At 39.1% G+C, this 18,493-nt stretch overlaps 1 protein-coding gene across 2 annotated transcripts; it reads right to left on the bottom strand.

The window, feature by feature from the left end:
- Nucleotides 1-1,498: 1,498 nt before the first annotated feature.
- On the bottom strand, nt 1,499-13,507 carry LOC117955598 (sodium/hydrogen exchanger 6-like). Of its 2 annotated transcripts, XM_034890191.1 has the most exons (17): nt 13,070-13,507; nt 12,071-12,270; nt 11,718-11,795; nt 11,402-11,478; nt 11,133-11,245; nt 10,816-10,921; nt 10,082-10,210; nt 9,198-9,339; nt 8,813-8,918; nt 6,817-6,905; nt 6,191-6,304; nt 5,739-5,850; nt 4,934-5,087; nt 4,815-4,845; nt 4,576-4,664; nt 4,266-4,371; nt 1,499-3,387 (listed from the first exon to the last, which is right to left on the bottom strand). In XM_034890191.1, exons 1-17 carry the CDS (start codon nt 13,344-13,346, stop codon nt 3,082-3,084), a joined length of 2,229 nt encoding a protein of 742 aa, XP_034746082.1. In that variant the 5' UTR covers nt 13,347-13,507; the 3' UTR covers nt 1,499-3,081. The 2 variants fall into 2 exon arrangements, with proteins under 2 accessions (XP_034746082.1, XP_034746083.1); XM_034890192.1 differs by lacking the exon at nt 10,082-10,210 and having other exon boundaries at nt 13,070-13,501.
- Between the last annotated feature and the right edge of the window lie 4,986 nt (nt 13,508-18,493).

The raw sequence follows: 18,493 nt of genomic DNA, 5'->3' as shown, positions 1-18,493 counted from the left end.
TTGATTTTTGGAAAAAGGCTGCAATGAAACAGAGTGAAAAATTTAAAGGGGTCTGAATACTTTCCGTACCCACTGTACCTTCAAAATAAAAGTAAATGTGACGTGTACACACCAGTTTAAAAAGTTTGCGTGAAAAGACAGCAGCTTCGGTTTACTAGCTAGTTTGGAATAATGCGAGTTACCAGCACATATTGAATAGTTCTTGTCAGCATAATTTGAGGTAAGCTTGCAGAAAATGGAGCTCTTTGACTTTGACCTTGGACATGGTAGAAAAAAAAAACATAACCTAATGTACTCTTACGAACTACTTACTACTTATTAACGGTCTTCATCACAGGGTGGGGTTCACTCAGTTGTCACTAGGGCTCTTCAGATTGTTTAGTAAAAGGAGAAAATTGTACTTTTAATAAAAGTAATTTTTAATAATTAATAATTGAAGAGATGGACATTTTAAATAAAAACTGTTTCATTAAGCAGTCTAAGTATAGGGTAATACAGGTTAAACTGCATAATTTGAAAGTGCAAACATTTCATTTTCAAGATTTTTTTATTTATTTTTTTCTTCAGTACAAGATGTCGGAGACACTGTTAATAACTTCAGGAAGACACAGGGAACAATCCATTAAATCTGAGATTCACATATAGACCTAATGCAGGTGTACCTTTCACAAATGTAATTGTCATGGGCAGTTTCTACAAACAGCAGAAACATAAACATGTTCACATTTTTAGTTTTAGGTGCGGTAGCTGAAAATCAAAGGGTCCATCAGTAAAAGAAACCAATGTAAATACACCCGTCCATAGTTTAGGATGATTATGCACAAACTCAAAACTCACATTAAGAATTATGCATGAAGATCCAAAAGACAACTCTTGCAGTTTGACGAAGTTGAAACAAACATTTGAAATGGGATTTTTACCAGCAATTAATTTGCCGAAAACCGAAGAAACAAGGAAAGGGTTAACTAAGGAGCTGCCTCAAAATAAAATATCTCTCACTGAGGTGGGAACAGAATATACGAGCTTGGTTGACAAACAAGAAACAAAAAGGACGAATGGTGCAGCAGTAAAAGTCGGCGAAAGCCCCCGACGTTTGACCTTATTAGCAAAGAAAAAGGCGAAAAAAGGTTGCCAGTTTCTTAAAGCTTTAAAATTCAGTCCCCTATAGTTTCTTTTTAAAATGCCCAATTTACCTTTTGATAAAGTATACATTTTCCAAAAACAATTCTATCCAATAAAATAGTGGAACATATTTCTCATTTTTAAAAGTACAATGTAGGCCTAGTTACACTGGGAATACAGTATTCAACATTAGTCAAAGGGTTCAGTGTCACATAAAAAGCAAGAAAGATAATCTTACTGCACATTAGCCAATCAAAATATGTACAAATCTACATTAAGTTATTTCTTTTCTGTATAGGCACTTTAAGTCAAAACAGTTCAGCCAGCCCTCAATCATCTTCGATGATGCAATATCCAAAGGACATCTTTTTTTTTATAGCAAAAATTAAACCAGATGACCACAGAAAACTCAGAAACAAACATTAGCCCTAATAACCACATCAGTAGATTTGGACAATTTCATTCTGACATCAGCCACACACACACACACTTGTAACACACTCACACAGGGAAGCTCTAGTTTCCAAATATAAAGTAGAATGATCTACTACAGAACCGGAACAAAATATTTTAACATGCACACATGGTCAAGAAGAAACTTTCCAAATGAAAATCAACTTCACCCGCCTCCCTCATGACCCACATACAAGGCCTGCACGATTAATTATCTCAATTCACCCAGTTCACAATTTCATTTGTAAATAACTTTTTTTTTTTTTTTTTGCACTTTTGATACTCATTTAATTTAATGAGCCGACTGCATCACAAACGCTCTGGTGCTATAGGTGCCAAAATTTCATATTTTTTACCCAATCGTGCAGGCCTACCACATACCGTACAATGGACCTTAAGAGTCGAAGTGTTTTGTTACATAACATGCCCCCTTCACGGCCGACCATCCCTATTTTTGAATAGAGCAAGATAATCATTAATGTCACCCCACAGAAAATTAATTAATTAAATAAATAAATAAATAAGCCAAAAAAATTCATTTATGTATAAATAATCATTTCCGGTTAAATAAATAAATGACTAAGTGAAAAAACTGATGAGGAAAAAAAGAGGAAAGCAGTGCAAAAAATGTAAGATAGCAGAGATGCTCCTGGACTTGGGAAAGTAGTTTGAGGTTTATGGCCGAACAATATCTACTCACAATCCTGTTGAAAAAACATTTGTTTCTTTTAAATTTATTTCAAAACTCCTAATACTGCTTCCATCATAGTGTCAAAGCCCTTGTCTAGTTACTCCCACAATGGACAATCAAACTTCATCACCAATTAACTTTGAGAGGGAGCCAAACACGTATCAGTCTGTGCATAGAGAAGTTAGATTAGTAATGTTGCTGTAGCATAAATGCTCTTTGACATGACTTAATATTAACAAGTGGTACCAGAGCAAAGTTTTAGGGTGCTTGTGAACTGCCCTAAACCATACTGTGGGTCATTTACAAATACATGAAGGAAGATAGACAAATACAAGTCTTGTCATCATGAGAAACTTCAGCACAGAGTTAGGAAAAACTGCAAATGAAACATTTAGGGATCGCCCCATTAGGCCAGAGGGAGTTGGGGCTTTAATAGAGCATAGATAATGGCCCTTGCATATCACCACAGTAAAAGTAGACTCTTTTTTTTTTTTTTTGCTTCCCCAAATAGTGGCTAAATGTGGTGAGCTGCACTTGATTTACAGTACCTTACCTCACATGTAGTGCATTGACATTCAAGATTACCGTAATCCACCTAAATAGTGAGTTAATTAAAGTGCGCCTCAAGTTTGTCACAAAGCTGAGGCTAGATAGGTGGTGACATAACGACTTTTATGTGAAGCGGTTGGTTTTTAATCAAAAATAAAAACAAATCAACTATTAGATGCTACTTTCTTGAGAAATCAACTGAGATCATTTGTGATTTTTTTTTAGAGAGGAAAAGAACCAACTTCATCCAGACAGTGTAAGCATTCTTACAGTCTGTGCCTGCGAGGCTCCGAGCATGGCGGGGAGGGTGGCGGGGGCAAGGTGACAGTGCTCGGGGGCTCCACTGGGTCACCCAGGACCAGGCGGGTGCCCCTGATAGCCACTTCATGTTCCGCCACGGAGAGCTCATGATCCAGACCTTCATCAGACGGGCCACCCCCGGTGCTGGAGGAGCGGTTGATGCTGTGGGATCCGGATGCGTCCGTGCTGATGGTGACGTCGGCGAACATGGAGCTCACGCTGGCATCGTTCAGGATGAAGTCGGAGTCATCGTCGTGGAGCCGGCCTTCGTTCTGGTGAGTAGAAAGGGGAAATGGGGGAGAGAAAAAGAAAAGCAAGGGAATAGAGCGATGAAGATGAATACAATAACAGGCCAAGGAGAGAAAAACTGCTTCTTTCAATTAAAGTTAAATCCTGATGGACACAGAAGATGCCCCACTACCGAATTTCAACACACATGTTTATGACCTGCTAGGATTCTTAATTAGGTTTATTGAAATACATTGACTAACACTATTGAGTTTTTAAAGTTCCTTCTTGTTCATCTTAAATGCAACTAAACAGTTGGTAAAGAAACTATCAATATATAAAATATCAAACTCACAAATTACACTATGATACGGTTTCTGCAGGTTTCACCAAGTCAAATTTAAGACTTTTTAAGACCTTTTGAAAACTATCATGAATGAACTTGCAACTGGCTTTAACCAAGCCCTAAATTATTTTTTCGCTAAGTATCTTGCACCTCCCCATAGCTAAAGAATGAAATTGGTTTTATGTCTGTGGTACAATCCGAAAGAGACTTGCCCATAACATGAAAGCTTATTCCCTGCAATATAAGTTGCATGTTGGTAGTTGTAATACAGCGAAATATGTTTGATCCAGCGAAATAAACAACTACAGCACCACAGAATCAAAAAGGAGGGAGTATTTCAATGAGAATTACAGGTAGCGTTGCATGGACGTAGGAAAATTAATACCTCAAACACAATACTTTAGCAAATTTAAGACTTTATAAGTTCAAAAAACCTTTTTTACACTTTTTAAGACCTTGCAGAAACCCTGTATTATATCTGTAAATATCCATGTATTTCAGATAGTCAAGAAGTTACTGAATGGGTCTTTAAAAAAACGGGTTTTTTTAGAGTATTATATTATGCTGTGTCCAAACCTCATAGGCCTGTGGGCTGGTGAGGCATCGTGCCAGCGGGCCACAACAAGTAGGCAGAGTAGCAGTCAGAGGGGGTCCGCTGTGGGTCAGGAGGGGCTTCAGGTAGCTAGAGAACAAGCTTTTGTCAAGGGTTAATAACCGTTTTCATGACACTTTCAATTAAACAACTAAATTGGTCAACAATGTATCCATTGGTACCTTATCATTAAATATCTGTTTGGAAAGAGCACCCTCTGGTGTCCAAAGCTGAAGCTAGCACCCGCACTTCTTAAGACGGGATCCTAAATGTGATTCATGGCTCAAAGGATACTTGTGGTCAAAGTTATACCAGATCCTGAAGGGCCAGGCGCTCTCATGTTTGGTGTTCCTCCGCTGGGACCCATCCAACATCGCTGAACTCTGTTAAGCAGAACATTTTTATTAAGTTACGGTTTCACCTCCTTAAACATTTTTACTTTTGCTTAGGGATAGCAACTTGACAATGGAACCAACAAACTAATTACATTTAAAAAAAAAAACAAGAGGTGTAAAGCTGTGCTAATTACTTACAGAGGTGTCTTGATTAGCATCTATGCCCACCCTGAAAGAGAAAAGGTTGCAGCAGTGACCTTTTGATAGAGGGGATGAAACAGAGAAACAAATGCATACAAACAGATGCACAGCCTTACGGTATGCTCATGAAGGTCAGCATGGGCGTGGTGCCCCCTCCACAGATCCAGACAGTGAAGAAGACAATTAGGAGGGTGGTTGAAAACATCATCTGACGGGCGTAAGTCGCTGTGTCTCGGATAGAAAGAGCAAAGGTCATCGCCCCACGCAGACCTGGAGACAAACAAGACAGCACATAAGTGAGAAACTGTGTGCGTGTGTGTGTGTGTGTGTGTGTGTGTGCTCCCCACAGACACCACGACAGTCCTGTTGTAACACTACTGAAGGTCCCATGCTAATGGCAACATTTGTTAAAATTATCTAATGGGACATTTGAGATTGTGTTTGTGTTTTCACTTATTAACTCAAAAAAGCTATAAAATAAATTCAACTTAATGTTGCTGTTTTCCTAACTACTGAACATTTGTTGGCAAGCACACCCTGCACAGCATGCAGTTGTTGGAGTAGTAGGTGTTTTTTTACCCCTTAGGGCTGGTGGTATGGAAACACTTACGTGGAGAGACATGTAGGGGATTTCTATTAGCCAGTTTCAACAGTAAACATCAGCTGACGTAAGGGCTGTTATTCATTCAATAGTATCTGAGTAGGAGTCTCCAAACAAGACTGTCTTCACACAACATTATCTACATTGTTTTTTAACTACAGACTTGAATCTGCTCCGTTCCACAGAGTTTATTTTAATGGATCCAGGTCCCAGCTGTGAAGTAGTTTAGTAATGTCGGTCCAGGCCTGAGGAACTTAAAAGAACTCCTTAAAGAGCCAAAGAGAGTTGACAACTGTAACTTTACACTTTCTGCTCTGTACCTGCAAACATCATGACATGCTGAAAATTGTATCCGATCTTGTTCTTGCGGCCCAGGTTGAGCAGGAAGGACAAAGGGTAGATGTTTGCGGCCCTGCCCAGAAACACTGCCACCTACACAACGCACGCATGAAGGTCAAGGACACAACACGCTGCAAAGTAGTAGAGCTGAGATGGAAAATGATCAAAGGTAGATGAATGGATACTATCGTTGACTAATCTGTCTTTTAAATGTTGCTGTTATTCTTGGGCTCCCTAACACACTGAAATATGATTTGAAATGCACATACTGTAGGAATACACTGTATTATTATCAGCATAGCAGTTGCTATCCACAACTGGTGCAGACTGGTCCTGCCTCAGGGAGCCAAATAGTGGTTATGTGCAACCATATTCATCATCAGATGAATCATGCCTGGAGCATCCAGAAAGCATCAATCAGAGTAAAGGATACAAAGGCCCCGATGATGAACATAGGGTTGAAGACGTGTGACTGGAAGGAGAAGAGAGTCAGACCCATGTAGGAGAAGATGAAGTTCTCTGCCAGGAAGTTCAGCAGCTCAAACAACTGATGGGGAAGAGACACACAAATATACATATTTGAAATTGTGTAAACAAAAACTGAAACAGAATAGTTCACATTGCGTTCACGTCACTTTGGATGCAAAGTATCATGGGTAAGTGTTTTGTAAACATTGCATGTGTCACTACCCGTCGTTCCATCTTCTGTTAATGTTTGTAATGAGAAAAGTTTATTATTTTAAAGATTTCGCAAATTTCAGTATGACACGTTATGCCGTAAACCGTTCAAATCTGAGCATGCGCGACTCACATCTGCACTCGACTCACATCGGGCAGTGACAGCACGCATTCACTTTAGTCTTCAAATGGGATTAGGACCAAAGTGCACAAAGTAAAGTAAAATTGAGTTACTACTTTACGTTGGTAATTTGGATATTTAAAACTTCAAAAATGTTCTTGTACCATAAAATGTATCTCACTGATGGGAATAACAAACAAAGACAGAACCAGAATTCAGGTGAGCAATCAAGTGATCAAAGATATGGGGTTGCACATCACCTGTTTGGTCCGGTCCTTAGAGTCAGGGGAGAGATTGTTGTAGGTGTAGTGAGCCTGAGTGATCCCACAGAACAGCACCGCCACTACGCCTGAATAAAACCAAACATACACAGGTCTCGCTTCAAAATCATCTGCAACACACTGAATTCAGTTGTACTATACTAGAAGGCGTCGAAAACATTTCATTAAAATCTGCAAGCCATGATTTTTGGGAGAAATGTGAATCTAAGAATATATATATATATATATATATATATATATATATATATATATATATATATATATATATCGGACAGAAAATGCTAATGGTGTATCACCATTTTCTTAATGTGATTAAAAACTAAACTATAATGTAAAAAAAGGTTTTATGAACAGGTTACCAAACCTATTTCCTTGGCTAACATCGTGGCTTAAAAGACAAACACCTTTTAAATGTATCCATAACACTGTGATTAACCAACATCAACACTAGGTTGATGAACATCATTTAGCTTGAAGGTGTGTTTCAGTTGGTTTGATTTTATTTGACATGGTTGTGTAAAGGATGTATCCTTCCTTACCATACTAATTACTGTGTCATTGTTTTTAAGTGATAATTGGAACTTGGAATTGGAAGAAGAAAACCTAAAATACCTTAAAGATTGTGGGTGCTTGATGAAAAGTCACTATAATTATATTTGTTAATGTAGGGTGAAACTATATTTTAACTTGTATTTTAACTTTTTTACCTTCTTTTTAACCTGTGCTGTATTAACATCTCACTCATGAGTGACATAGGCTATTTCATCCTTTTGTTTCTGCTTGTCGCTGCTTTGCATGGTTGAATGGCGCAAGTAGATGGATCAGGTCTGTGTTGCTTGGCTGTGTTCTGATGCTTGCATGGCTTCTTATTGTGAGTGGGGATCCTGTTAATGTGTACCTGTGCTAATGTCTTGCTGCTTCCTGTGACTATGCATGGCTTACTGAGAAAGCTTATTTGTTGCTCTAGCTGTCTGTATGGTGTCTGTAGTGTAACTTGGACTAATGCCTTGCTGTTTCCTGTTGCTTTGGTTTAAAATCATCTAGCACATTTACAGAAATGTTCATTGTGTGTTGCCCTTCATAAAATAAAGAATAAGAATTATTTACATTATTTTGCCAAAAGCCTTAACACCTAGTCAAAATGAGATTCCAAAATTGACTGATTTTAGGGCGTTTTCACACCGACAGCCTTTAGATAGGTTAAATCGAAATACAGTTTGTTTGTCCTGCTGGTGCGGTACGTTTGGGCAGGTGAGAATGCGGCAATCAAACTCTGGTGCGCACCAAAAGCGGACCGAACAAGCGTACCAAGACCTACTGTAAAAGGTGGTCTCGGTATTCTGTCAATCGCACTCTTGGGCGGTTTGTTTGTGGTGAGAACGTGATCCGTACTCGAACCGCACCAACTACACAAACACCGCCAGTCTGAGCTAATGTCTCCTGTAGTCAGGTGTGTTTAGCAGTTTGCGATGCAGCAGATCAGCAAACTGTAGCAGCGTGCAGTGTTTCTATAACAGAAATAGACTGCGGTCAAGCTTGCCGTCTGTCACTCTTCTCTCCGTGGTCAAACCAGGTGCCGCTAAAATAGGAGGCTGAGTCTCGGTGACCTGGGTTGAACTGTGTTTCTCGCAAAACAATGTCTGATCATTTTAATGAAATTAGCTGGTTTGACCATAGAGAGGCAAGAAGTATACACTAGTCCAGAACACACAATCTAGTTCCTGTATTTACTTTCTTGCTCCCACCCCCAGAAACATCCGACCAATAAGAGTAGTCAACGTTCTTGCGTGATTTGTAATGGTGCATTTTGATACGCTTGGATTTTTCCAAGTGTGAAACCAAACGGAACTAAACCAACCAAGCGCAAATCGCTCCAAGTTTACAAACTTACCAACTGATTCGGACCAAAGCAAATGAACTACAGGTGTGAAAACGCCCTAAAAACTGCCTGCATGTGTGCTGTGTGCAGGTGTACCTGTGAACCCGCAGGCCTCAGCCAATAGAAAGGTGCTCCAAGACATAAGGAAGAAGAGAGCCGTCTCTAGCAAGGGGAAGTCCCTCAGCTTAGTGAACTTGGTTACGTGAAGAGAACTAAAAGTCAAGGAACCAAACAAGAGCTGGCCCATCCACAGTTGACCTGCAGTGTAAAAAATTTAAATGAGGTAAGAAAGACATTGCTGTGTAAACTGTACAAGTGAGCAAGCACTGTTCTATCAAATCCTGGAAGGAAACAATTCAGGCTACTAACTTAAGAGTAAAGTATAGTTAGAAGGCAACTGTTAGCCTATAGTGTTATTCTGTTGCTACTTATGCATGCCGGTTTATATAAAGTTCACTATAACTAACAGACGAAAGGATATAAGAGCAGTCATGACTCCAGTGGCCACCCCAAGAGCAAAGGATCCACTAAAGACCCCCAGAAAGATGCCAAAGGATTTCAACATGGCCATGGCCTCAAAGCTGTGGCTGTTATCTCCTGCAGGCTGGTACGCTGCAATGGAGCTGAAGGGCAGATAAACAGAGTGCACGCAAATAAAACCATCCACATGGAAAAATGTAAAATATACTTTCTTAAAATCCAGAAAGAGAAAGTGGTTGAATGTTAATCACATGCTAAACAAGATGAAGTCAGGCATCAAATCAAACCTGCTGTAACCCAATTCCAATCATGTCTGGTATATCACCAGCCTGGTGGTGTTTATCTAATTTTGTATGAATTTAGAGGATCTTGGTTACCCCTTAAAAAAAGTGAAGACTTCCCACACCTGGACTTGGAGTTGGGTTATACAGTCATAAAAAGTGAGGAAGTTAGGGTCTTGCATGCTCAATTCTAGTTCTAGACCTGTGATCTCTCAACACCATTTGGTTAATATCCAATAAGAATATTAATAAGTACAGAAACAGCCAATTCAGGTGTTACCCCTTTTGTAAGGAGTAGTGCCCAGATGACCTCAAAACCAACAGTGCAAATCAACAGCATTGATATTCAGTAGTAATAAAACCCTTTACACACCAAATGACCAAAACTTTAACGAAAAAAAGTAGTATTTTCTGGTCATTTGCAGAAAACTGAAAATGTATGCAAAAAATGGACATGAAAGGGTAGCAGGGCAGGGCATTAATCATCCTAAAGGCTACATTCTAAATAAAATATTTGCATAGCATCGACCTAGTTAAGATGATCAGGCTCTAACGCTACAACTCTGTAAGCAAAACCACACAAACCACCCACCCACCCACCCACCGGGGAGTCCATGTCTGGTTTTCTACCAGCCATTCCTCCGCCCCCTCTGCCCAGACTGGGCCATCATCTCCCGAGGAGTGCACAGTTCCAGCCCCCCGCCCACCCTGCTTCTCCAAGCGGAGGAGAACACTGCATACGTACGTACAGGTAGGCGATGAATGACACAGATGGGTGAAGGAAGGCAAGCAGTGAAATGACAGGGATTGATGTTAGTATGATTAGTGTCCATACGTGTGAAATGTACACTCAAAGTACATAAGTTCAACTGAAGCTAATATGAGGCTTCAACAGCCAGAGTCAGACAATACAAGCTCTATAAGCATTTTCCAAGTTACTATTATTAACTTTTAGTTTTTTGAGTACAAAATGCTATATTCTTTTTTTTGTTTACTATCCCTCAGCTGCAGTTGAAACACACAGCTGAATTTTGCACCAAATATTAAGTCACTTTGCAAAAACACCTACTTGATTTGTCTAACACAGACTGCTGGAGTCTCACATGGGCTTCAACTAAACTTAGGATTCTTCTTTGAAAAAAAGATGGGGATTTTGTCCCCTATCACTTCTATTGGAGACAGGTACCTAGTACAGTTTGGGCCGGTCAACTGCAACTAATAACCCCTAAAATGTACATACTGTTTTGAGATAGTCTAAATGTTAACCTTTAATGTGGAACTACTGAACTACTGCGTGCGTGGGCATATATCTGCAGTGTGGATTTAATTAATGCTTACGAAGAAAGGATGATGGCCACAGCATCATTGAGGACACTCTCCCCAAAGAGTAAAGCATACAGGTCCACATCTACTTTTAGCTCATTGAAGATAGCCAGCACCGTCACTGAGGCACAGGAGAAAAAAGGACGAAAGAGTTTAAGACATACAAAGACAGCTACAGCAAGAAAAAAGCTCACAAAGGCCTCAAACAGAAAGACTATCCAGCAAAATTAGCAAATAGGGGATTACACTGCTTCCAAAAATGTACATACTTAGTACATACAATCTGTGAAAATAATATATGGATGCTAAACAGATAATATGGCACTACCTACCTGGGTCTGTTGCTGAAATGATGGCCCCAAATAAGAGGCAGTCAGTAAAGAAAAAATCTCCCCCAAGCTGGCCCACAACTTTCATGAAGGACACAAAGCCATACATAATCAGCCTAGGAGCAAAGAAGGATGTGTACAAGTCATAAAAAGACACTGGCAACACTTGCCCATTCAACAAACTGTTCAAGTGAAACTAGAAGAAATCTTCAATCTGTTACTCTATTTGAGTCTAAATGTATATATCCCAGAGAAAAAAACAAATGACTTACCCAATAACAAAGCAGGAGATAACTGTTCCCATGAAAGCGTAGGCCAAGATGGAGCCGATGTTTCTGAAGAAATGTCTCTGAGACAGACAAGGAGACAGATTTATTAAAACAGAGGCTGCCTAGTACTAGTAGTTAGGCTAGAGCAATATAAATAAATATCAAAGAAATCGTAAAATATGTCAATATGTTTGCAAACTTCACTTGACTGCATTGTTCTGCATCGCAATATATTGTAGAGAATAACATATTAACATATATTAATACCTAATTTGGCCGGACTTTTTAAGTCATTAAAAAGTCATTTTAATGCTCTTACCCTTTTCAGGCTGTAACCAGCGTGGAAGATGATGGGAGGCAGCAAAATGTTAAAAAACACTTCTGTGTCAAAGGTCACCTGAAGAAAGTGGTAAGTTATAAGAGGTTAAACACCTATTTTTTTTTAGTGGTGTCTGTTTTTGTATGCAAACTAACAAATTAACATAGTTTACCGACATGTTTCCGTTTTTATAGACGGATTATGTTAGATATGTCATTGTTTGCGGAGGTTATTTATCACACTATAAGAGATATTTTTCTGCCATTTGGCACCTGCCGGCTGGTAATTTCATATGGGAGAGGCAGACCAAAAACAACCACTCCACTTAATCATCCTTCTGTTCATCCCCTTGCCTTTCTCAGCATCTCATCGTCCTGCACTTGAAGACCTTTGCCCCGGCTGACTTCCCCCTTCAGAGTGTACTCGTAGAATCGCCCACTGACATTGACCAGCAGAGTAGCGGGACTGGCGTTGACAGCACAGCTGAGGATCACGTCACTCATGTTCTGGGGCACATGGATGCCGAACCGCAGGATCACACCCACCAGCAGGCCTTCAGGGTGGAGGAGAGGAGAGAGGGAGCGAAGGTAAAGCGGTTAGCCATGGATCTGGAGTAAATAATAATAATACCCTTTATTTATATACATTAGTACTTTTCAAAAGCAAATGCTTTACAGATATAAAATCCAAAAAATTAGTCTGAAAAAGGTTTTAGAGCAGGACACTGAGGTTCTACCTAAAAAAAAATGTTTTTAATTATTTAGGTGTACTAAATACTTTAGATTGTGGTCTTATGAAATAAACAGATATGAATAGACCAAGGTAATTATTCTGAAAGGGATGAGCTTTAGAAATGAGGATTTATTCAACCTATTTGTCAAAGCTGTTTCTCACTGCATACTGAGAATAAATGAGGATGGCACAGGTGTATGACTAGTTAAAAGGGATAACAAGTAGCTTTAATTCTTGCTACTTTAATTTTAGCTGTTACTAATTTGTTAATTTGACAGTTGATCCAAAAAAAGACCCCAAAACGACAATGCCACAATCCCAATGCAGTTCAAATGGACCGTTAGCTACGTTAATACTGGATCAATATTATCTATGTATTCCTTCAACACCTGCCGACACTAACGTTACCAGCAGGCTCCAGTGATACATGACATGTCAGTGTCATAGCTACATGGTGGAGGCTTGTTGTGATATCACAGAAAGCCTCCACCATGTAGCTTGAAAGATGAAAATAAGCTGTCAACTTAGCTTACTGGTTAAGTTTGAGGTGCTAAGGAAAGGACATCAAAGCCAGCTAGCATTAACGCTAAGATGACTGACATCAACATTAGCAGTCTTACCATAGATCATGGCTAGTCCGGTTTCGTGCAAGAACCTGAATCGCCGGTGTTTGAACAGCCATATAGTTAAAATGGTGAGTGTTAAAAGCATTATGAATATGAGTAGATTGGCACTGTCCTGTCGGTGGCTTTCCTCAGCCAGCCTCTCAGTTGAGACATTGTCCATCGCATTGCTCTCGCCTTGGCTCCCGATGAGCAAGAATGTCAACAGAAAAGGCACCAACAGGAGCGCTTTCGACGGTTTAACACCAAGACAGCGTCTCGGTGTAAATCCCATTATGAATTTCTGGGAAAAGGTTAACGTTACATTTGTCGTTGAATTAGTATCGTTTTTGATGGTAAACTACTGCTTGAACGCGAATTCGGCCAAATGACCGCTTCTTCCGCAGCCGTTATCAAAACACTGGAACTTCCGGTTTTTCAAAATAAATGTCAGTCTATCTAGTGGCAGTCACAAGCGGCGACCTTGAAGGTCGAGGTTTGTTGTCATCACACAATGGCATTGCGCAATGTAACAAAAAAAATAACAAACAATACAACAAATACGATCCAAACAGTATAAAATGGCTACAATACAAAACTTAAATAGCCTATGATAATAACAATTAAGGAAGACACAATCAACTGGAGGCCCAATTTCTTAAAATTGTGTTATTTATAGCTAGACATATCTTTTGTAAATGTAATATACATTATGTTATCATTATAAAGACACATAGGCTACTACAGAGTGCAGTGGTTAAATGTAGGTCTATTGTGTGTATAATACACTCTAAGGTGGTTGTCTATCATCACCATCTTAAAGTGACTATATGTAACTTTTACACGTTTCTTAAACTGTGTGTGATGTTAGATCTAATGATCATAAATGACCTGTTACAGTGAGACGAACAGTAAAAAGAACGCTGGTTTTATACAGTTTTTATCATCGCCTGTGTCCGGGTCAGATTTTTCCTGCAAAGTCACGAAATGATTTACAGCAGGTATGCAGCTCTCAAGAACACGTTCTGACGGGTCAAAGGTTTTGGCTGAACACAGGCAAAACCTGCGTTAATGAGTATCCAGCCAAGTAAACACAGGAGGTGTCTTGATTTTGGCCTAATTGAAATCAAATTTTATTTTAGAAGTGATCTTTTGTAATTGTGGCTGATTCTGGGGAAGGACTATCACAGAAAAGAAGGAAATTAATTGAAAGACTAAGAACTAAAAGCTAAAAAGGAAAGTGAAAGTGAAACGGCAGAAACTAAGTCTATCTTGGTTGGGCTTTTAGCAGATGAACACAATTATGGGAGTGTAAATAAATTTTACACTCCCATCAGGTATGCAATATGTCTATTTCATTCATAAAATAATTTTATAACTCATGATGCGGTTGTACATCAGTGGCCAACAACAAATTGTGTCCAACTTCTATTAAGCGTGGACATTTTCTTTTTAGTCAGTGTTAGCTATTTTCTTTACCCTTGTCCCCCTGTACCGGTGAAGAGCATCCTTGGGTTTCATGAAATGTGATACATAAGATATTACGTTGGTTGCTACAACAATCCCTTTATGCTTTGGTTCACGAAACCTGGTTTAGCTCACAATACAGCCAAAGGAGACTAAGTTACCTTCTGCAACAATGCATCTGTATCCTATTCTTATTGTCAATTAATGATTTTCTGTCAGAGCAAAATGTTTTTGCAACTATGTGCAGGGGTGTCGGACTGGTGGGACAAAAGGGCCTGAGTAACCAGGGCAGTCATGGGAGGAGGGCCCAAAAATATGCTAGAATGAGTGGATGTGGGGAGGGGCTCATAAATTTGGGCTATGCCCTTAACTATGTGACTTTCCAGTAATGCTTACACATTAATCCAGTGCCAAATAGAAAAGACCTTTACTACGGCAGTCATGCTACCAACATTGCCACTTTTGCCCCAAGTGGCAGCTACAAACAAACTGAAAGTTAGATATAGCCACTTTAAATGAAGCATTTTTCATTCACACTTTTGTATAAATGGACACCTTTTTAAATTTTTTTATAAATGTGCTTTTTTCCCCACATGTGTGGGATTATCATGCTTCCACAGTTGATCATTTAAGTAGCCATTCAAGTCACAAATGCAGGAAAACGTAATTATGTCTAATTTTAAATTGTTTTGATTGTCTTGATTTAGGAAGTGTGATTTTGTTCTGAATAAGTGTATTGCCGACAGCGGGAGCTGATGGGTCCGTTTATTTAAAAAAAAAAAAAAAAAAAAAAAAACTGAATTGTTCCACTGACAATAATGCACCAGAACAATACTTAAACACTTTATTTAAATTGCTGAGTAAAAGACAAAAACTGTTCATGGCAGTCCGAGCTTCCTGCCACAATTTCCAAGTCCACGTGACAGTCTGTTCAATAAGTAGGCTAGATCACGAGAGGGACCTGGGCTTCTCTTCCCTCACACCGTACCGTGTTGCGATACCCACGCTGCAGGCACTGGGGAGGAATAAGGGCAGCTCTTAGTCAAGTATAACACACAAGACAGTTTTTTTCCCCCCACACATTCAAAGCGTTTAGCCAGGGGACTTTCCTTTACTTATCTGTACACAGGCGTTGAGTCCATCATTCAGGTGGCTTCATCCCCCTGCTGCTTCAGCTTCTGGCAATGTATCCCCATCTGCACCACCACTCGTTCATCTGCCCTTCCTTCAGTCCGTCACAGCTGTAACTACTCCAGCCCGTAAGCTCATCTCCGGGTCCTCTGCTTTTCAGTGTGCCTACTTCTCTACTGTCCTCCCTGTCAGCCCGTTCCTGCTCTGTGTTCCTTTCTCCCTTGTCTGTTCGCCATTGCCTCTTTACACTCCCCGGTCTCCCCGCCACACCTGTTTTCCATCAGTTCATTAGTTCTCCACACCTGTCTTTACTCAGCCCATCAGTCCAGGCCGTGCTATGTGAAAGGCAAAGGGAAGGGCTGTAGTGTCGTCATAGAGGTGTGTGTACATAAATATCAACCCACTATACTCTACAGTTCATGCAGTAAGTTCATAAAATGCACAGCAAACAGAATTAAAATAAACATGCATACACTAAAATCCTTATAAAACACATTTGCTATTAGTTACATTAAAAAAAAACACTGTCACTGCAATTCACAAGCATCAATCAAGTTAATGGCACACAGTGGTATTGTATATATTGACATTCACCTTTTGACATATACGTCACATTATAAAGTATCTGCAGTTACAGTTAACACAACTGGCGCATAAATCAAAAAATAAGAAAAAAATCTTTTGGCCTGAAATTGTAAACTGTAAAATTGTAAAAGTGTTTTGAGTGTCTAGGACTTAACACTTATTTATAATATTATGGTAGTAAGATGATCTCTGAGAATAAAAAAACAAACAGTAGCTTTTGTTTTGAACAACTGTCAACTCCTACAGAAATATTTCAATATTGGTCTACTGCTCCTCTTATACTTGCTCCGCCACATGGTCATTGTATTGACATTTAACTTGATTTCTGGTCTTAGTCTTACTTATGACTTTGATGCAGCTGTGATGGTCTTGACTATGAAATTTATACACCATAGTTTCAGACTCAGGTTTTTTGGTTTGTCTAAAAGCATTATTCTAGAATGCATTTCTAAAATCATTTTTAGTATCTTATTTTACTGTGTAATTTCATCACAACTGATGAAGACACAAAGATAAGCAAAAGTGCCTTTGCATTTGCAAAATTGCACTGGAAATGAGCTGAGCTGAATGTCGTCTGAGTCACAGATAAAATCGCATGTCAGAAGTTGGTCACAGATGTCGGGATGAGTACTTGTTTTTGATGAAATGAATTGAATATGAAATTAGTTCAGTAGTAAATCTTTTGGTAGGTAACACTGGTAGTGGGCAAAAGATAACTGGTACATATCATAAACTAATCACCATTTTGTATTCATTAGCTTACAAGTTGTCTACCAGTGCTGTAGTACTTACAATTTGAGACGTTTTTTAATTCTCTCTGACTTATCTTTGACCATGCCATTGGACTCACAGACATATTAGCTGGTCTTGACCGAGTCAAGCACTGTATGCTTTTTTTCCTAAAATGATTTCCTCCTTCAAAACAAAACCATTGATTAAGTGTGCTTGTTCAGGAGACAGGTATTGGTTTATTTCAAAACCCATCAACAACAGGCATTGACATTGGTCGCTTGTTCTATGCCTGGCTGTGTCGTGTACCACAACCATCAGCCACAGACACAATGTCAGCAGGCACTTTGTACTATGGATTTTTCAAGACAAGTAATAATATTTGTTACATTTTCCGTTTGCAGTAGTGTTCTTGTTACGCCACAATAAAAAGACTCAACATCTAAAATGTGAAGTTGCACTACAGCTTTTTGTAAATTGCTCTATTTATAGTAAATAAAATGGGCAGATTTGATCCTACAGTGTTGTTACTCTGCACTTGCTTTTTTTCATCTTATGTTATACTGTCTCTCACATCACAAATAATAAACAGTAAGAGGATCCTTTTTTTTCTGTCTCTTTTTACTGGTCTTGGACTCGACAAATGTGGACTTTGCTATAACCCTTATACCAGTTTCATAAATAATACACCTGAACACCCCAAATATACCAATTAGTAAGTTAGGTTAGATCAGTTAAATCAACAAAACAGGAGTCTGCCTACACAGTTACAAACATGTTTGAAATGATTAGTATTCTAATACGAATACAGCTTACTGAAAACAGGCAGTCATTTAGTAAATTATTCAATAATTAAGTATTTAACAACATGTCTGGGTGTTTTTGTAAGCACTTCAGATGTCAGTACACCTTCTTAATCTTTATTTCACAAAGTTTCCTCTGGCAGGAAACGGATAACCCACAAAACTCAACTTTGGAACAACACGCACAGAAAGTGACACATATCTGATGTCACATGACCCTGTCATGAACAAAGTATGTTTAAGCCCTTCAATTCTCCTCCTCTGCAGACATGCTTCACTGAAATACTGTCAAATGTAGCCAATCTTCTTTGAATTCAAAACCTTTGATTTCATTTGATTAAGCCATAAACTACATATACCTGACGCGCTTGTTAAAAAAGTAATCGCTGCCCTACTTCCATGCCATCATACTGCATTCAACACACTAGCCCAGGTTTTGAGATATCCCTGTCTAAGATTTATTTCTCCACCTCAGGGCCTCTCCACCTGCCCCTCTTTTACCTTTAATGTCCTTGTCTCAGAGCAGCAGATTTCTACAATGAAAGCATCTCAAATAGAAGTTTATCATTACAATCCCAATCGCACTACACATATTTAGCACATTAAGCAACTGAAAATAACTTAGCCAGTTATACAGAACAGTTCCTTTAATGTCAGGAGGGCAGGTTTGCATTGGAGACCATTTGTCTTATGTTAAGTTATACATTTTCTAAGTTGTATCCATCTG

This window comes from Etheostoma cragini, chromosome 13, assembly GCF_013103735.1.
Source record: "Etheostoma cragini isolate CJK2018 chromosome 13, CSU_Ecrag_1.0, whole genome shotgun sequence".
In the NCBI taxonomy this organism is placed as follows: Eukaryota; Metazoa; Chordata; class Actinopteri; order Perciformes; family Percidae; genus Etheostoma; species Etheostoma cragini.
The sequence above is the reverse complement of the archived record's forward strand: the minus strand, read 5'-3'. Positions and strand labels throughout refer to the sequence as shown.

What these genes read in the sequence shown, in the direction of transcription:
- LOC117955598 (XM_034890191.1), bottom strand. Translation starts at nt 13,346, where the DNA reads ATGGGATTTACACCGAGACGCTGTCTTGGTGTTAAACCGTCGAAAGCG. An exon ending in CGGACTAGCCATGATCTATG is followed by an intron (nt 12,271 to 13,069) that starts GTAAGACTGCTA and finishes TCCACCCTGAAG; the next exon opens with GCCTGCTGGTGGGTGTGATC. An exon ending in CATTTCAGCAACAGACCCAG is followed by an intron (nt 10,922 to 11,132) that starts GTAGGTAGTGCC and finishes CCTGTGCCTCAG; the next exon opens with TGACGGTGCTGGCTATCTTC.